The 21417-nt window shown below is 41.0% G+C and overlaps 1 protein-coding gene across 1 annotated transcript; it reads left to right on the forward strand.

Moving 5' to 3' along the window:
• The first annotated feature begins 1789 nt into the window (after positions 1-1789).
• LOC138645418 (NXPE family member 4-like) lies at positions 1790-15412 on the forward strand. The gene is made up of 6 exons (XM_069734727.1): positions 1790-2015; positions 9091-9196; positions 9941-10614; positions 11519-11580; positions 13219-13437; positions 14526-15412. Exons 1-6 carry the CDS (start codon positions 1996-1998, stop codon positions 15071-15073), a joined length of 1629 nt encoding a protein of 542 aa, XP_069590828.1. The 5' UTR covers positions 1790-1995; the 3' UTR covers positions 15074-15412.
• The last annotated feature ends 6005 nt before the right edge of the window (positions 15413-21417 follow it).

Genomic DNA, 21417 nt, shown 5'->3' on the forward strand with positions numbered 1-21417 from the left:
AAACCTACATCAAGTTTGCCAAAAGCATGTGGAAAAATGTCTGATGAGACCAAGGGGACATTTTCTGGCCATAATTCCAAAAGGTATGTTTGGTACAAAATCAACACTACATATCACCAATAGAACAGCATACCCACAATAAAGCATGGTGGAGGCAGTGTTATGCTTTGAGACTTTTTTTCGGCACCTGGAATTGGGACCTTAGTTAAGATAGAGTAAATTCAAAAGAGTTCCATATATTAGTCAATTTTGCAACAAAACCTTCAGGCCTCTGCTAAAAAACTGAAGAATAATTTCACATTTCAGCACAACAATGACCCTAAGTGACTTACAAATCAGCAAAAGGATGGCTATGCCAGAAGAAGCTGAATGTTTTGGAACGGCCCAGCCAGAGCCCAGAATCCAAGTGACGATCTGTGGGTGACCTGAAGATGGCGCTGTACACAGTAGATGTCCCCCACAATCTGACAGATGGGGAGCAACTGCAAGGAAGAGCCAGCAGAGGTCTCCAATTCTAGATGTGCCGCACTGACAGACTCCGAACCAAAAAAGACTGAATGCCGGCAGAAACTCAAAGGGGACCTCAACAAAGTATCAGTGTAAGGGTATGAATATTTATGTAACCACATTATTTTCGTTCTTCGTTCTTTTTTTCCAGCTGAAGAGATTTCTGAAAAAGTTCTGAGATGGTTCTTGGTAGGATTTTTCTTTTACACAACAAAAACCTTGCAGTCTAACAGGAGTGTTTAGACGTTTCCTACCCTTTGTAGTTATTTGTAGGTCATGTATTTTTTTTATATGTTTTGGGACTTTCTGAAGGGGAAGTGCAGTCACAGGTCAGAGCCCTGATGGATCGTGGTGATGAATTTTATTGTGACCACATTGCTGCAGGATATTCCAGTTATGTAGCTGTTATTCATTCTCACTGACTGGTATATTTATTTTCTCATTTCTCGTTGTTTCATGATAAACCAGAAACTCAGCATATTTTGGTTGTGCACAATTCAAGCAATTCAAACCTGTTCTAGGTCCAAGAAATTTCCAGAGTCTTTCTCCAGCTGCCCACAGTCTCATTCAATGGGGTGGGAACCGATAGTGGGGAGAACGTGATCTTAACCTTATGATATGTGTCCCAATCCCTCCAATTCACAGATCTGTTTTATGCTCTCGAGGACCTGACTGATCACTTATAGATAATCATTAAGTGGATCCTAAAGAAACCCCTCCAAAAAAAAAAAATAGGATCTAACAACTGAAGACTAGTGGAAGAAAGATCATTGAAGAAAAAACAAACTGGACATACACATGAGATAATTGTTGGATAGAAGATGAGTGAGTCCAAGGTCCATTGACCATATCAGTAGTCCATGACCGCCAGATGGGAGTTCTGAGAACTGCCTCCCAACTTCTGGAATCTCCAATGCTTTTTCTGACTGCAAGCAAGGAGTTTGATCAAACACCAGGTCACACTGCAAGAAAGGAGTTCAATCAAACACCAGGTCTCACTGCAAGCAAGTAGTTCCATCAAACACCAGGTCACACTGCAAGCAAGGAGTTTGATCAAACACCAGGTCACACTGCAAGCAAGGAGTTCCATCAAACACCAGGTCACACTGCAAGCAAGGAGTTTGATCAAACACCAGGTCACACTGCAAGCAAGGAGTTTCATCAAACACCAGGTCACACTGCAAGAAAGGAGTTCCATCAAACACCAGGTCACACTGCAAGCAAGGAGTTTGATCAAACACCAGGTCACACTGCAAGCAAGGAGTTTGATCAAACACCAGGTCACACTGCAAGTAAGGAGTTCCATCAAACACCAGGTCTCACTGCAAGAAAGGAGTTCAATCAAACTTGGGTTAGTGCCAGCGCTGTCAGTGTGATCAATGCCTCCCTGTACTAAATCTACCGACTCATCATTCGATCACAATCTCACTCCACTTACCAGATCCGGAAACACAAACACATAGGATTTACTGCAAAAAAGCATCCAGCATGGTGACGGGAAACATCAGGTAAGAACGACCCTTACATCAGATTATATACCGGAGAAAATGTGTAATATCCTACCTGCATGTATGTAGTCATATATAGAAGAAGCCCAGGTTATAGCGGCTGTACAGATATAATTATATACAGGAGATGCCCAGGTTATACCAGCTGTACATATATAATTATATACAGGAGATGCCCAGGTTATACCGGCTGTACATATATAATTATATACAGGAGATGCCCAGGTTATACCAGCTGTACATATATAATTATATACAGGAGATGCCCAGGTTATATCAGCTGTACATATATAATTATATACAGGAGATGCCCAGGTAATACCGGCTGTACATATATAATTATATACAGGAGATGCCCAGGTTATACCAGCTGTACATATATAATTATATACAGGAGGTACCCAGGTTATACCGGCTGTACATATATAATTATATACAGGAGATGCCCAGGTTATACCAGCTGTACATATATAATTATATACAGGAGATGCCCAGGTTATACCGGCTGTACATATATAATTATATACAGGAGATGCCCAGGTTATACCAGCTGTACATATATAATTATATACAGGTGATGCCCAGGTTATATCAGCTGTACATATATAATTATATACAGGAGATGCCCAGGTAATACCGGCTGTACATATATAATTATATACAGGAGATGCCCAGGTTATACCAGCTGTACATATATAATTATATACAGGAGGTACCCAGGTTATACCAGCTGTACATATATAATTATATACAGGAGGTACCCAGGTTATACCAGCTGTACAGATATAATTATATACAGGAGATGTCCAGGTTATACCAGCTGTACATATATAATTATATACAGGAGGTACCCAGGTTATACCAGCTGTACATATATAATTATATACAGGAGGTACCCAGGTTATACCAGCTGTACATATATAATTATATACAGGAGATGCCCAGGTTATACCAGCTGTACATATATAATAATATATAGGAGATGCCCTGGTTATACCACCTGTACATATATAATTATATACAGGAGATGCCCAGGTTATACCGGCTGTACATATATAATTATATACAGGAGGTGCCCAGGTTATACCAGCTGTACATATATAATTATATAGAGGAGATGTCCAGGTTATAACAGCTGTACATATATAATTATATATAGGAGATGCCCTGGTTATACCAGCTGTACATATATAATTATATACAGGAGATGCCCAGGTTATACCGGCTGTACATATATAATTATATACAGGAGATGCCCAGGTTATACCAGCTGTACATATATAATTATATACAGGAGATGCCCAGGTTATACCAGCTGTACATATATAATAATATACAGGAGATGCCCAGGTAATACCGGCTGTACATATATAATTATATACAGGAGATGCCCAGGTTATACCAGCTGTACATACATAATTATATACAGGAGGTACCCAGGTTATACCAGCTGTACATATATAATTATATACAGGAGGTACCCAGGTTATACCAGCTGTACAGATATAATTATATACAGGAGATGTCCAGGTTATACCAGCTGTACATATATAATTATATACAGGAGGTACCCAGGTTATACCAGCTGTACATATATAATTATATACAGGAGGTACCCAGGTTATACCAGCTGTACATATATAATTATATACAGGAGATGCCCAGGTTATACCAGCTGTACATATATAATTATATATAGGAGATGCCCTGGTTATACCACCTGTACATATATAATTATATACAGGAGATGCCCAGGTTATACCGGCTGTACATATATAATTATATACAGGAGGTGCCCAGGTTATACCAGCTGTACATATATAATTATATAGAGGAGATGTCCAGGTTATACCAGCTGTACATATATAATTATATATAGGAGATGCCCTGGTTATACCAGCTGTACATATATAATTATATACAGGAGATGCCCAGGTTATACCGGCTGTACATATATAATTATATACAGGAGATGCCCGGGTTATACCAGCTGTACATATATAATTATATACAGGAGATGCCCAGGTTATACCAGCTGTACATATATAATTATATACAGGAGATGCCCAGGTTATACCAGCTGTACATATATAATTATATACAGGAGATGCCCAGGCTATACCAGCTGTACATATATAATTATATACAGGAGATACCCAGGTTACACCAGCTGTACATATATAATTATATACAGGAGATGCCCAGGCTATACCAGCTGTACATATATAATTATATACAGGAGATGCCCAGGTTATACCAGCTGTACATATATAATTATATACAGGAGATGCCCAGGTTATACCAGCTGTACATATATAATTATGTACAGAAGAAGCCCAGGTTATACCAGCTGTACAGATATAATTATATACAGAAGAAGCCCAGGTTATACCAGCTGTACATATATAATTATATACAGGAGATGCCCAGGTTATACCAGCTGTACATATATAATTATATTCAGGAGATGCCCAGGTTATACCAGCTGCACATATATAATTATATACAGGAGGTACCCAGGTTATACCAGCTGTACATATATAATTATATACAGGAGACGCCCAGGTTATACCGGCTGTACATATATAATTATATACAGGAGATGCCCAGATTATACCAGCTGTACATATATAATTATATACAGGAGATGCCCAGGTTATACCAGCTGTATATATCTTATATATAATTGTCTAAGGGTCACTTCCGTCTGTCTGTCCTTCTGTCACGGTTATTCATTCGCTGATTGGCCTCGCCAGCTACCTGTCATGGCTGCCGGGACCAATTGGTGACGGGCACAGTCCGGAAGAAAATGGCCACTCCTTACTCGCCGCAGTCAGTGCCTGTTGCCCGCATACTCCCCTCCGGTCACCGCTAACACAGGGTTAATGTCGGCGGTAGCGGACCGCGTTATGCCTCGGGTAACGCACTTCGTTACCGCTGCTATTAACCCTGTGTGTCCCCAACTTTTTACTATTTACTATTTTTACTTTTTACTATTGACGCTGCCTATGCGGCATCAATAGTAAAAAATGTAATGTTAAAAATAATTTAAAAAAAATAAACCTGCTGTACTCACCCTCTGTAGTCCGCTGAGCCGCTCCCGCAGGCCGCTATCTTCCGCTGCACTTTCCGGTGGCAAAGATGGTATGGCAGAAGGACAGGAGATGCCCAGGTTATACCGGCTGTATATATCTAATATATAAAGCTGAATGTGTGTATATGTGTGTGTATGTTTGTATGTATGTATGTATGTCCGGGATTGGCATCTGCACCGTCGCAGCTACAGCCACAAAATTTTGCACAGTCACACGTCTGGACCCCGAGAGCGTCATAGGCTATGTTGTGAGGTGAAATTTTAACCCCGCGCTTTCCAATTCACCAAACAATTTTGCCCCTATCTACATAATGGGGAAAAAGTGAAAGGAAAAGTGTTGGAGGCGTCGCAGCTACAGCCACAAAATTTTGCACAGTCACACGTCTGGACCCCGAGAGCGTCATAGGCTATGTTGTGAGGTGAAATTTTAACCCCGCACTTTCCAATTCACCAAACAATTTTGCCCCTATCTACATAATGGGAAAAAATGAAAGGAAAAGTGTTGGAGGCAAATTGACAGCTGCCAGATGTGAACAAGGGGGACGTAAAGAATGAGAGAGATGGCGCCAAAGAGTATATACCATACAGTTGCTAAGGTGGGGCCCCGACATGGGATACTCTCCACACACGGGGATATGAACACACACACAAAATGCGCCACACACTACCACGTGCTTGAACACATATACCACCCTCAGCACACATTTCACCACACATACACTAACCTCGCCACATAAAAGTCGAAACACAAAAGTCGCCGTTCAAAACTCGCCACGCGCAGAACTCGCCACATGCAAAAACTAGGCTCTTGCAAAACTCGCCACAAGTGCAAAACTCACCTCATGGAAAACTCGCCACATGTAAAACTTGCACACGCGGAAAAATTGCCACATGCACAAAAGTTGCAACACATGCAAAATTTGCCTCACACAAAACTTGCACATACTCAAAAGGCACCACACAAAACTCGCCACGCGCAAAACTCGCCATGCGCAAAACTTGCTGCACACAAGTTGCTACACTAACCTGTCACATGCAACTCGACACACAAAAAGTTGCTACACGCATGTTGCCACACAAAACTCATCTCACAAAAGTCGCTACATGCATGTCGCCACACGCAACTCAACACACACAACTTGACAAGCGAAACTCGCCCTAAAACACACACAAGTCTGGTCTTATCCTTCAAAAATAAAAATCTGATTAATAAGCAGACAAACTACAAGAGCAACAAATGTACCATATAGGAAATACAGCAGCTGTCAGTCACATGACCTGTCTATTATGTGTATGTGTGAGCTAATATATACTGCCAGGGAGAGGGCTTCCTGTTGGGTGGGGATTTATCAGGCTGCCAATTTAGCTTACAAATACTGAGGTAAAAATACTGACCAAATAACGTGTGAACGAGGTCTAATACAGGAGGAGATGACACACAGGTATATACTATATACAGGGGAGATGACACACAGATATATACTATATACAGGAGAGATGACACACAGGTATATACTATATAGAGGAGGAGATGACATACAGGTACATATATATACAGGAGGAGATGACATACAGGTATATACTATATACAGGAGGAGATGACACACAGGTATATACTATATACAGGAGCAGATGACCTACAGGTATATACTATATACAGGAGGAGATGACATACAGGTATATGCTATATATAGAAGATGACATGCAGGTATATACTATATACGGGAGGAGATGACACACAGATATATACTATATACAGGGGAGATGACACACAGGTATATACTATATACAGGAGGAGATGACATACAGGTATATACTATATATAGAAGGAGATGACATTCAGGTATATACTATATATAGGGGAGATGACACACAGCAGGTATATAATATATACAGGGGAGATGACATACAGGTATATACTATATACAGGAGATGACATACAGATGTATACTATATATAAGAGAGATGACAAACATGTATATACTGAGGTGATGGGGTGAAAATGAGAGGTGTAAGGTGAAAATGAAAAGGTGTGAGTGCAAAATGAGAGGAGTGAGGAAAAATAATGGAGTGATCAGAAAATGACAGATGTGAGGTTGAAATGACAAGTGTTAGGGGGGAATGAGAGGAGTGAGGGAGAAAATGAGAGATGTGAGGGAGAAAATGAGAGATGTGAGGGGGAAAATGAAAGATGTGATTGGGAAAATGAGAGGCGTGATGGGAAAATAAGAGAAGTGAGGTGCTATAACTAACCACAGATATTTACTATGCCCAGGCAACGCCGGGCTCTTCAGCTAGTATAATTATATATCACAATGACATAAAACAAACATTTACTTGGAATTTCCTGTAATAATATCATTAATTTATAGCACATTCTACAGATGACAGGCAGAAGGTTCACGTTACATTTGAACCTTTTCATTTTCATTGTTCCTATATTACCACGTCTGAGGGAACGTGCCCCGTCCGGGAGGGAACTTTTTCTTTTGTTTGCACCGAGTCTTCTCTGTCTGTGGTTCATCATTGATTACTTCCCTGCTCTTAGTTATGGCAGGTTATGTAACGGCCGTGCACCCGCTGCTCTGTACATGTAATGTGTAATCCGGGTAGTGAACTGTGGGACTCCACGGCGGGGTTGTTCCCTGCCGTAAGGGCTCATAGTAAGAATGGATCAAACCTTTGCAGGAGGTGCAGATGGTCACCAAGTGGCACCAAGTTGATATGGAGTTGACTTGTGAAGACTAAGTAGACACAGGGCTTGAACATTGGAAAGCCTTGGTGAAGTAAAGACACCAAGGGGGCTGGTTCACTAAGGGGGACCTACATGGTGACGTGTTTAGTTGGTGGTTACAAGCAGTAGGTTGAAGACCGTTAGTTTGATAAAGTCCATCTCCTGCCCAAGTCAAGAGCTGACATTCCAATTCTGCCAAACTAGTCATGAGTAGACCGGGAAGAAGTCGTTACTCCTTAGCAGCAGCTGACAGCAGAAGAGTGCGGCTTTCAGCATAGCTGAGAACTTTAGTCAGTCAACAATTGACCAGTAATGGTGAGAAGCATGAGTCCAAAAGGTGGCCAGGACTGGACTGTGGCCAGGACTGTGTGGTGCTAGACTCAACCTTTGGAGTGGCTATAGCTGAAGTTGCAGAGGGAACGGTTGGAGACAATGACCTGGGAAGGACTACTGACAGCTTGTAGTGGACAGTTGGCCGTCCTGTGGTCAGTGGTGTGGCCTCATTGGTAAAGTCTGGTGACGTGAGCTGACCGCGGTGGGATAGATGGGGAAGTCCGAGAAACACTAAAATAAAGACCTATAGAAAATCGACAGAGGTAGAAAAGTGTTCTAATATTTATCGACTGTTCCAGTTCTGAATCATTCCAGAACGAGCATGGTGTAAAGTGGACTGCGACTGTGAAGGTTCCTTGCCTCTTATGAGGACTGTAACCAACAAGACAAAATATAAATGTATTGTTTTAACCAAATTGGACGGTGAATGTTTTTCCAAACAGGAACCACTCGAGCACCTGCGTCTACTAAGTGCCGTCACTAAACAATCTACAGTATATAAACCTTGATGCTCACCACTAAAACCCATTTAATATATCATCTAAATCGAAAATGACGCGTCTCCTCCTTCCTTCCAAATTCTCAGACATTCATTCTTTACGTGAGAGACTTAGTGAAGGGTGGAGGGATTGTTACAGCCTTTGTTACTCCAGAATACTTTAGGAACAGTAAACAAATCCCTCTTAAGAACCACCTAACGCATCTTCGGCATGAGGTCCTTGAGTTTAAACCCATGAACTTTGCGCAACCCAAAAAAACAATATATTAAAGATTACGATCTGAAACTGAATTGACCAAGTCTTACTTTGTAGTCGGCCCCGATTTTTGTGGAACGCTCTAATTCTTGAGAATCACCTCTCTGTAATCCTAAGAAACAGATATGCATGATTTCACTATGTTTATGTTTTCCACAGTGGGATTTTGAGACCTAGAGTTATGAGCCTGTGTAGAAGGTACCTTCTTTTCGTCAGTGCGGTCTTATTTATTGTCAGCTTCTTCTGGTACCGCAACTTATATCAGGTAAGAAATGAGGCTTTGCATTTATCATTTTAATGGGGATAGAATGAATTCATTTCTTACTATCATGTATCCAGCTGTCCTGAAAAGATGTGTACGACATTTGGAGGCGTTATGGGACTTTATCCAACCGCTCCCAAGCTCTTTAGCCAAATACTGACTTAGTAATGTCAAAGTGACCTCAACATATATGGCAGTGGGTAAATGGATGGTAACTTGTTGTAACCAAGGGAATTTTCGCCACACACTATTCCTCTTCACTGCTGAGCTGTCACACACTATATCTACAGTTTCTTCAGTGTTTAGAACATTCTCTCCATATCTCTATTGCTACATTATGTAATGTGACGTTCTCTCACTATCCAGATTCATCACAACTTGGCTGCTACGTTCCTTGCCTCTGCTTTTATACAGGCTACGATCTCTCCTTATTGATGTGATAGCTACAAGGATTTATTAACTCATTTATAGAAACCACGTACGCATTGAAATTACAACATCAAGAAGGAAAATTGGTGGAATTATGGAAATCACAGGATGGATTTCCTTCTTGGTGTTGCCATTTCTTATGTTGAGGGGTGTAATCAGGTTGACATTCCTATCAGAAGCTTTAGAGTTGACTAATTAGATTATCTAAACTTTTTTGTACATTTTATTTGAAATAAAAAAATATATATAATTTCTTATTCTTGTTTGCAGCTCTATATTTTTATGTAGATATTATATTTTTGTTGCTTTTTTTACCAGCATAAACAACAGGATTCATTCAAGCCACGTAAGACAGTTCTACAATCAAAAATTGATGCAATGTATCACAAACTTGAAAAACTCATCCCCGACGTGACATTTACATACTTTAGCACAACCACAAGTGGGAAACACAGTAGGGTTTTCCTTGTAAACCCCCGGGAGACATATTGTGTCGGAGACGACCTTGTGGTGCAGGTCGATATGTTCGACCACTTGGGCAACAGGAAGACGTATGGAGGAGACTTTGTAAGACCACGACTCTTTTCTGCAGAACTTACAGCTGCTGTATCTGGAATTATTACAGATTTTAACAATGGGTCCTACCATGTCCGCTTTCCCTTGTACTGGGCCGGCAAAGCCAAAGTCAACATCCTCTTATTCCACCCAAGCGAGGGGGTTGCCGCTTTGTGGAGAGCCAGGCACTCCAGCTTAGGCGTTATTGGGTTTGAGGGCAAATATGAAAAATTTGGTAAAGAAGCTGTCAGTAAATGTGGATTTGAACTCCCCGTTGTTGAGGGTAAGGAGATCTGTGAGTACGAGGACACCCTATACGAGGAGGCTTACTACTGCTACAAAGTTCCAAACTTCACTTGTGAAAGTCTGAGAGAAATGAGGGGCTACGAGCTTGATGTCTCATATCTTACGCCTGAGGAAAGAGAAATGTTCAAGAGGTATAGTGTCCATTCTGTATTAATGGGGGTCCCCAAAAGTTCTAAAAACACTAAAAAATATACTACTTTTTTTATAATAAAAAATATAGTAATCAGAGTTTTTTTTCTTCTTCTACATGGCCCCTCTACATAAAGATATAGCTAAGTAATAAAATCTTTCAATCTTCACCCACCGCTAGAGGGAGCTCATGAGCTTACTGAATACTAGTTCTTCATTGAACTCAATGATAAATCTGTATACAGTAGGTTTCTAAGCTCCCCCTGGTGGTCACTGCAGTTTGGCAGTATTTATTTGCTTATGTTATAAATGTACACGTTGTAAAATATTCCTTTAAGTTTCCCCTTAATTCAAATGTTAATTCTAGTTCCATTTTAGTGACTTCATACCTTTAAGGCCATAGTGACTTGGTGTTTAGTTCTTTAATGCTCTGCCCAGTGTAAAAAAAAAAAAAAGGATTGTGATTGCTAATTGAAAACTGGAAACTGTCAACAAGCAGGCAATTTGCGGTAACTGGATTGGATTTTACTATTTGCCCTTAGTTAGTGCATTTATTTTGTAATGTTGCCCTGTTATGAATGATGTGCACTTGATCTGGAGACACATTAGCTGTTTAATATTCTTGTGGGCTGATGCATTAACACATGAACACCCAATGTAAGTGCTATTTATATAATATTCAGGCAATTTGATGTCTGAGTCTTAAAATCTTTGGGTATTTCTGTATTAACAAGCTGGGATGTCCTACAGTCATAATTAACACGTAAAAAAAGCCAACCTGCTTGGTGATGGTTTCCTTTTAAGAAGATATTTTATGTTACACAGAGATGGATTTTACATGTATTTTATATCTCTTTCAAAATGTCAACTGTTTCAATTTTTTTTTATTATTCTTTTTTTTTAAAGACCAAATGTCGCTGTTGAAATTCCCACTACTTTTGATGACATAACAGTTACCAGATGTAAAAGTAAGTTTATGCAAAATAAGATGGTTCTTATGTATTAACTCAATAAGCCAAAGAGTGGTCGGGACAGGTCGCAGGATTTGCATATCAAATTGTTGATTTATTGATATTGAAATCTCCACAATCACCCAAAAAATCCATCTAATGTAAAAAGTATACTCAGGGTGTAGATTTTTAATTTAAGGGGGACTTGTCACCAGGTGAAAAGTGTCCAGTCTTTGACCCTATATTGTTCCCACTTATCCCCTGAGTATTCTGCCTTTTGAATTTTTAAAATCCGTCGTATGGTTCCAGAGCTAGGGGCCATTTTATTCAGCACCACATTTAATGGTCTTTCCAAAAGGGGCGTGGTTCACAGGGTAATAATGCAGAGCAGCTTAAGGACACGCCCCCAGAGAATCTTGGGAGCCACGCCCCCTTGATAAAGCCCACTAAAACTATCCCTGAATAAAAAAGGTCATATCTCTGGAACCGTATTATGGATTTTAAAAATACAAAAAAAGGAATACTCAGGGGAACAGCGAGAAAAAAGTAAACTCAAAAGCTACCCACTTATGACCTGATGACAAGTCCCCTTTAAAGTAGAGTACATGAAAAGAGGTGAAAAATGTAGGAAAGACACTATTCGCTGACATGTTTAGACATATAAATGGCCCCTAAAATCCATGTTTTCCCCTTCCTTCATGAATGCACTGTCACTGCTGCTGGCCTGGGTTTGTATGACGTTTTATTAATGAATATAAAGTTTTGTTAACTGCAGGCTCTGACTACACAGGGTTTGTTTGTAGTCTGTAACCATGGAGACGCATGCAAATTGTATTTACAAAACGGTAAGGCTTTTTTTCTATTGAGACTAATCATAAAGTTGCTTAGTTTTCCTTTTTGTTCTAAAAGCACTGAAACAAACCATGATTGCCAAAAGTATGCACACCCTGTAAGATGTGTTTTATGCAAATACTGTACGATTAGATCAACTGCTTCATGAAATAAAGAGATTGTCCGGTTTTAAAAGCCCTTTTCGAATATTTTCATTGAAGAGATTCAGGTCATGTGTAAAGATCTTTTTTTTTTTCCTCCATGGGGAAAGTAGCTCCCTTGGAGGATGAAAATTATCTCGACTTCCAATTCTAGGCAGCTACCCTTTAAGTCAACATTTGGACCCTTAAGAATCCAATGAAACATAACTAGGAATTATCATTTTATCTGTAGACATCTGTTTGAGGGTCTTTGCCCCATGTTCCCTTACAAAAATAACGAGGGAAGTGGGGTAACTATATTCGTCCAGCTAAAGGAGCCCACAAAGATGATCTCTGGAGGACTTGGCTTCTGTGTACATCACATAGACATCATGTAATACTGTATTTCGTCACTGGGAGCGCTGTAGGAAAATGGTATATTTATTGATGGAGTTTCCCAATGATGGCAACTTATTTCTGAGTGTTCTAGAACACAGTCAAGGTAAAGGTCTAACCAAAAATAATTGGTTGAAGTACGCAACTCCTTAAAGGGGTTAGGGACAGTTTTTTTTTTAACTTTAAATGCGGGCATTTGAGGCTAAAAATATTTTTGGGCAATTGGGTTTCATTAAAATTACTTTAAGGGAATTTTATTTTAATTGTTTTGATCGTATCTTCCCTCCAGATGAAACAGAAGCCCCAAAGCCAAAATGTGAGACGGGAATGAGCTCGCCGCTCCCCAGCGGATTCTTCTACAACAAAGTCTGGAATCCCGTCTACTGTAACATGACTTTATATAAGACGGATGAGGACTTCTTGAAGTGTCTAAAAGGGAAGAAGCTCTTCCTCATCGGAGACTCCACGTTACGTCAGTTCATGATGTATTTCACTGAGGGAATCAGGAGTAAGATTTTATTTTTACATTTCACAGCCTGTATTGAAAATAAAAATGATAATCTAGAAATTTTCACATCGGCCACCACCGGGGCTGTTTTATAGTCTAACTTCCTGTTGTTGAAGGAAGTAACACACGTATATTAGCTGCAATGGTCAGACTCTTTTGTACTGAAGCGTCTAATGAGTGTGTGCAAAGATCATTGTGAAGGAAGAGGGAGGGGGTGATCTGTGACATCACTTATTGTGGTTGATGGATCCTGTGTAATCAGCTGTATATATGGGTGTCATTAGTCGCTGATGATAAAAAAAAATCTTCCTGAAAGGACAGAAAGCATGAGTCCTGTAGTTAAAAAACAAATTCAGGACTTACCAAAAAAATATTTATTTTTTTTTGCCACCATTTCACGATACCCGTAACTTTATTTATTTTATTTTTATTATATTTATTTTTTATTTCAATTTTTTTTTTTCTGACCATAGAGCTGGGCGAGGGCTTATTTTTGCTTAGAAAGCTTGCATTTTTCTTGATACCATTTTGGCACATATTTCACATTTTGCATTTTTTGGGAGAGGTGCAGAGATCGAAAAACAGCAATTCTTCTATTTAGTTTTTTCCCCCCCTCTTTGGAGTGTTTACCGTAGGGTTTAAATATTTTTTATATTTTGATAGATTGGACTTTTCTGAATTTGTTAAATTTAATTTATTTCTAAACTGGGTATAATTCAACATTTTTATGCTTTTTTTTTGCATTTTTTTTTAACTTTTTTTTAATTACTTTATTTTGTTTATCCTCTTAAGGGACTTGAATCTTCATTTTTTTTTTATCTATACTGCTATATAATATTTTTGCAGTAAACAGTATTAATCCTAGTCAGTTGTGTACCACAGGTTCTGCGCCTTCTCTACGCATGCGGAGCCCGGCATGGCCACACAGTTACATCCGTCTGGGCCAAGAGATTAAGGTCAAACAAGGGCAGTGACCTAGTAGGGCAAACTTTAAGGTCAAACAAGGGCAGTGACATAGTAGGGCAAACTCCTCATACCTTGTCTTCTACAGCCATATTAATCCGATTTTTCTTGTCTATCTCCTACAGTAGTGAACTATTTCTGCTACCATGAAAGTGGGTGGTCATCGTGGCACAAAGCACTGGAAGCCATAAACTTGGAGAAAGATTTGTACATCTCCTATAAGAGACACGGATTCCCCTTAGAACATCCCTCATTCTACTACTTCAAGGAGGACATGTACACCAGTCGTCAAATTGACCAGACGGCCGGAGGGAAGGACACCATCTTTGTTATTACAATGGGACAACACTTCAGACATTTCCCAGTTACGGTTTTTATTAAACGGGCTTTCAATATCCGGAGAGCGGTGGAACGTCTGTTCATCAGAAGCCCCGACACCAGGGTCATCATCAAGTCTGAGAATACCAGGGAAGTCTACTCTCCGGTGGAGATGCAAGGAGACTTCCATGGCTATACTCAATATCTGGTCTTAAGGGAGGTTTTCCAGGGAATCAATGTTGGTTTTATAGATGCGTGGGACATGACGGTGGCATCGGCCACTGTGGTGGTCCATCCTCCGGAATATACTTTCCAAAGTATCATTAGTATGGCTTTCAGTTTTGCCTGTTCATAAAAAAAACATTGAGAAAGGTAACCCATTGGGCATATAGTCAGAAAATGGCCAATCATTGAAATCATGTTTTTGTGAAAGATGTATTTTTCAAACATCTTTATTACAGGAAGAGTTTTCAGCAGGTTCCTTATCATCAGAGGCAGCTGAATACAATGGATCTACCAATCACAATGTTACACACCTGTTCCTGGTCTGGTCTCTGCTCCATCTGCCCTAGTCCGTTGAACTTTCTGTTGCTCCATATTGGGTTTTGCAGGTGGCCTGGCATGCTTCCATGTGATGAACTAAGGTATAATTAAAGGCTTCACCCAGGCCTTGGTATTGGGCCTTGGTATTGAATCTGTGACTGACGTGCCATTTGTGCTTGCACAGCAGCCAGGCTGTGGGCTGCAGGACGTCTCCTGTTGCCCAGCAGCTTCTAGTGCTTCTTACTACTTGTTTGCAGCTTCTAGTAGCTCTGGAGTTCTGTCAGCTACCTGTCCCTAGGTCTTCTGGACCGGTTTTCTGTGTCTACCTGCAGTTTTCAGGATGTCTTCCTGGCTGTGTGTGGCTTCCTTGGTTGCTGACTTTCCTGCTACTCAGGAGTACTACCTATCTGTGGTTTACTGCACTTCACCTGCTTGCCTGTGGTTTCTTGACTTCCTTCGCTTGCCTATGATTTCCTACACTCCACTTGCTTGCCTGTGGTTTCCGGACATACTTTGCCTGCCTGCGGTTTCCTGCACTCCACCTGCTTGCCTGTGGTTTCCTGACATCCTTCGCCTGTTTGCGGTTTCCTGCACTCCACCTGCCCATCTATGGTTTCCGTTCCCTGTACCCACCAACTTGCCCTGTAGCCCATGTGGCCACCTCCTGGCCCTTGGTCTTAAAGGACCCTCCTCACCCCAGTGAGCCCCTTGAACTTATAAAATACAATAGGTGATATCACAGCTGACGCTTCACAATGACCTTTGCACCTGCTCATTGGATGCTTCAATGCAAAAGATAGGGCCAGACTTGTGGCTAATGTATATGTGGATTTCTTGAACCAACAGGAAGTTTGAAAATCCCTAGTGGCCGGTGTGAAAATTGCAAGATTTAAATTTTTTATTAAAATTGTGATTTTGAAAAAAAACAACAACACTGCTAACATTTGTATAAAAATACATGTAAAACCATGGGCTCTAATGAAAAATCTGTAAGAGTAATCCCAACATACCAAGTGACTTCTAGGTGTGCTCCGGGACATACAATGGGGACACCTGTTGTATCAACATACTTTATGAAGGCAATGAGGTCATAAACATCTTCCATAGTTTAGGATGGCTCATGATTTACTGATCACAAATGTGCAAATAATCTCATCCAAATCTGGTTGAACATGTCATAGGACAAGTTCTCTTTATGGGATCTGTATGTATGACGTCCTAGTACGTGGTAAGAGATGCTGAAGAACATGGCTGCCCTCTTGACCACTTAGAGTCATTAATATGAACCATCCAAAAAGGCCCAGTTTTTTTATGGCCAACATCAGGATGAGGGAACAACCTAATAAGTACCAGAAACTGTTGGGCATGTTGTTTGGGAAAGCTATATTCTATGAATGACAAGTTGAAGAAAGGGTAGGCTGAGGGTCCATTGGGTCTCCGTAATGATGGCGGGACATCAAGTCATCACACATAAGGCAACTGATCAATCCCACCAGGGAACAAAGAATGCTCCATTTGGGCTATAACTCAATGTTCCATTACGTTATAGACATCCAGAGGTCATACCAACTTCTCCACCATTACAGATGACGGACTCTCCACTCTACTCTCAAGATCGCATCTCACCACCTGTGCACTTGACCCACTCCCATCCCACTTCATCCCAAACCTCACCACAGTCTTCATCCCAACCCTAACCCATCTCTTCAACCTATCACTAACAACTGGCATTTTCCCCTCAAGCTTTAAACATGCCTCAATCACACCTATCCTCAAAAAGCCCTCTCTTGACCCATCCTCTGTATCTAGCTATCGCCCTATATCACTTCTCCCCTATGCCTCCAAACTACTGGAACAACATGTCCATCTTGAACTGTCCTCCCATCTATTTTCCTGCTCCTTCTTCGACCGCTTTCAATCAGGCTTCCGGTCACACCACTCCACTGAAACTGCCCTAACTAAGGTCACCAATGACCTATTAATCGCCAAGAGCAAGCGACACTACTCTGTCCTCCTCCTCCTCCTGGACCTGTCCTCTGCCTTTGACACAGTGGACCATTCCCTGCTGCTGCAGACCCTCTCATCCCTTGGAATCACAGACTTGGCCTTATCCTGTATCTCGTCATACCTAACAGACAGGACATTCAGCGTCTCCCACTCACACACCACCTCCTCACCTCGCCCCCTATCTGTCGGAGTCCCACAAGGTTCAGTCCTTGGGCCCCTGCTCTTCTCCATTTACACCTTTGGCCTGGGACAGCTCATAGAATCTCATGGCTTTCAGTATCACCTCTATGCTGATGACACACAGATCTACATCTCTGGACCAGATATCACCTCCCTACTAACCAGAATCCCTCAATGTCTGTCCACTATTTCATCCTTCTTCTCCACTAGATTTCTAAAACTTAACATGGACAAAACAGAATTCATCATCTTTCCCCCATCTCACACGACCTCCCCAACGAACCTATCCATTACAGTAAACGGCTGCCCTCTCTCCCCAGTCCCACAAGCCCGCTGTCTTGGGGTAATCCTTGACACTGATCTCTCTTTTAAACCACATATCCAAACCCTTTCCACTTCCTGCCGCCTCCAACTCAAAAATATTTCACGGATCCGCACATTCCTAAACCTAGAATCTGCAAAGACCCTAGTCCATGCCCTCATCATCTCCCGCCTTGACTACTGTAACCTCCTGCTCTGTGGCCTCCCCTCTAACACTCTTGCACGCACCCCTCCAATCTATTCTAAACTCTGCTGCCCGACTAATCCACCTGTCCCCCCGCTATTCTCCGGCCTCTCCCCTCTGTCAATCCCTGCACTGGCTCCCCATCACCCAGAGACTCCAGTACAAAAGCCTAACCATGACGTACAAAGCCATCCACAACCTGTCTCCTCCATACATCTGTGACCTCGTCTCCCGGTACTTACCTACACGCAACCTCCGATCCTCACAAGATCTCCTTCTCTACTCCCCTCTTATCTCCTCTTCCCACAATCGCATACAAGATTTCTCTCGCGTATCACCCCTACTCTGGAACCCTCTACCACAACATATCAGACTCTCGCCTACCATCGAAACCTTCAAAAAGAACCTGAAGACCCACCTCTTCCAACAAGCCTACAATCTGCAGTGACCACCGATCGACCAAACCGCTGCACGACCAGCTCTACCCTCACCTACTGTATCCTCACCCATCCCTTGTAGATTGTGAGCCTTCGCAGGCCGGGTCCTCTCTCCTCCTGTACCAGTTGTGATTTATATTGTTTAAGATTATTGTACTTGTTTTATTATGTATACCCCTCCTCACATGTAAAGCGCCATGGAATAAATGGCGCTATAATAATAAATAATAATAATAATAATACCTACCATATTGGTCATTTACGAAGAAGTTACGGGGTCCAGAAGAAGGAACATCTCAATCCCACTTTTTATGGGCTGTGTGACCCAGCTCAGGAGTCCTCCTCTCCAAAATTACCATCACTTCCAGTGATTTAACTATAGGGGTATGAAAGTGAAAGTTGTACCAAGATTATGGTGCATGAGGGGGCCAAGTGGCCAAACGTCGCATGCAAAACCACCGGTATTAAAAATGGCTCCTGGTAGGCTGGACGTTGTCACAGTTTTGCTTTGGGATCTATAACACTTCTGATCTCTGGGCGAGGGGTGAGGAAGGCTCTAAGCTTTGGACTCTACTATTCTCAAAAATCAAAGCTTTTAATACAATCAACCCAATAAATAATGTGTGGATTTTTTCTATGCTCCTTTCTTGCGTTCAGTCATGAGAACGGATTTGATAAATTACTCCAAGGTATTAAAGGATTTTAGCTTTACAACTAATGTTCTTCCTTTCGCTCACAAAACCTATTGTTAGCTCCAAATACCTGTCTGGGTTTATATGGCAATAAATGTCAGTCTGGATTTACACCGCTTATCAACATGTGTTTTTTAGAGCCTTGACTCATCCATAAAGAAGTTTTTGGAATTCATTTTGTACAGACAATAAAATATATTTTATGACAGCAATAGAGAATATTGATGTTTTTGCGGCCGCACGTACATAGATTTTTTTGGCGACTTTTTAGTCTGACGCTTTGCAAAATCGCTCGAAAATTTCTAGTGCATATAAAATTACTTAAAAAAATGGGATCCAATTGTGACAAGTTTTGGGAATTTTTTTAAAAGTTAGAAAAGATGAATCACGTGAAAAATCATCTGGAAACCCTAAACTCTGTCCACAGCAGAGAAAGGAAAAAAAAAAAAAGAATGAAAAACAATTAATTACATATAAAACAGACTTAAAAAAAAAAAAAGCACATATGGAAAAATAAATTTAGGGCAGACAAAAAAATAAAAAGGCGGAAAAAAAATTGTCAAAAAACAGGTGCAAATGTAATAATAAATCGGGGCCATTGACCCTTATTTTGGTTTACAAATATAGGTGCAAAATGTCGACTAGAATATTTTAAAACAAAACTTATTGCTGTTTTATTGTTAAAAAGGTTAACGAGCACTCGCCCTGGAATCCAAACATTGCAAAAACAGCCAAGGACAGGTTAGTTCATTTATTTATTCTATTTATTTATTCATTTATTTATTCATTTATTCTACTCAGCAGAAAGACGATGTCGGGTGCCGTGAGCTTCAATAGTCAAGTGATGTTATCAGGCGGTCCTCTCTCATAATTTTTAGAGGGGCATCAGGCGTCGGTCACTCATAATTTTTAGAGGGTAAACAGGCGGCCCTGGCTGCTGTTTTTTGGCATAAGTCTGGAGAAGGCTGTTTTTATTAAATAAAGATGGGAAATTTGAATCATCTGGCCTTTCGTAACAATAATAGTGAAAAAGCCATAGTTATTATAGCACACAAATCTCCAAGGGTGCAAAAACTTTTGCCCAAACTTTTACATGCCACTGTACCTGAAAACAGTCCAATACCCCCGACATAGACCTGAAAACAGTATCATGGGCCTCACATAGCCCTCCATACAGTATTATGGGCACCACATACTCCTCCATACGGTATTATAGGCACCATATAGTCCGCCATACAGTATTATGGGCACCATGTACTCCTCCATACAGTATTATGGGCACCACATAGTCCGCCATACAGTATTATGGGCACCATGTACTCCTCCATACAGTATTATGGGCACCATATACTCCTCCATATGGTATTATAGGCACCAGATAGTCCGCCATACAGTATTATGGGCACCATGTACTCCTCCATACAGTATTATGGGCACCACATAGTCCGCCATACAGTATTATGGGCACCATGTACTCCTCCATACGGTATTATAGGCACCAGATAGTCCTCCATACAGTATTAGGGGCACCACATACTCCTCCATACGGTATTATAGGCACCAGATAGTCCTCCATACAGTATTATGGGCACCACATACTCCTCCATAAGGTATTATAGGCACCAGATAGTCCGCCATACAGTATTATGGGCACCATGTACTCCTCCATACAGTATTATGGGCACCACATAGCCCTTCATACAGTATTATGGGCACCACATACTCCTCCATACGGTATTATAGGCACCATATAGTCCGCCATACAGTATTATGGGCACCATGTACTCCTCCATACAGTATTATGGGCACCACATAGCCCTTCATACAGTGTTATGGGCACCACATACTCCTCCATACGGTATTATAGGCACCATATAGTCCGCCATACAGTATTATGGGCACCATGTACTCCTCCATACAGTATTATGGGCACCACATAGTCCTCCATACAGTATTATGGGCACCATGTACTCCTCCATACGGTATTATAGGCACCAGATAGTCCTGCATACAGTATTATGGGCACCACATACTCCTCCATACAGTATTATGGGCACCACATAGTCTTCTACACAATATTATGGGCATCACATAGTTCTCCATACAGTATTATGGGCACCAGATAGTCCTCCATACAGTATTATGGGCACCACATAGTCCTCCATACAGTATTATGGACACCAGATAGTCCTCCATACAGTATTATGGGCACCAGATAGTCCTCCATACAGTATTATGGGCACCAGATAGTCCTCCATACAGTATTATGGGCACCAGATAGTCCTCCATACAGTATTATGGGCACCACATAGTCCTCCATACAGTATTATGGACA

Source organism: Ranitomeya imitator, chromosome 7 (genome assembly GCF_032444005.1).
Source record: "Ranitomeya imitator isolate aRanImi1 chromosome 7, aRanImi1.pri, whole genome shotgun sequence".
Lineage (NCBI taxonomy): Eukaryota > Metazoa > Chordata > Amphibia > Anura > Dendrobatidae > Ranitomeya > Ranitomeya imitator.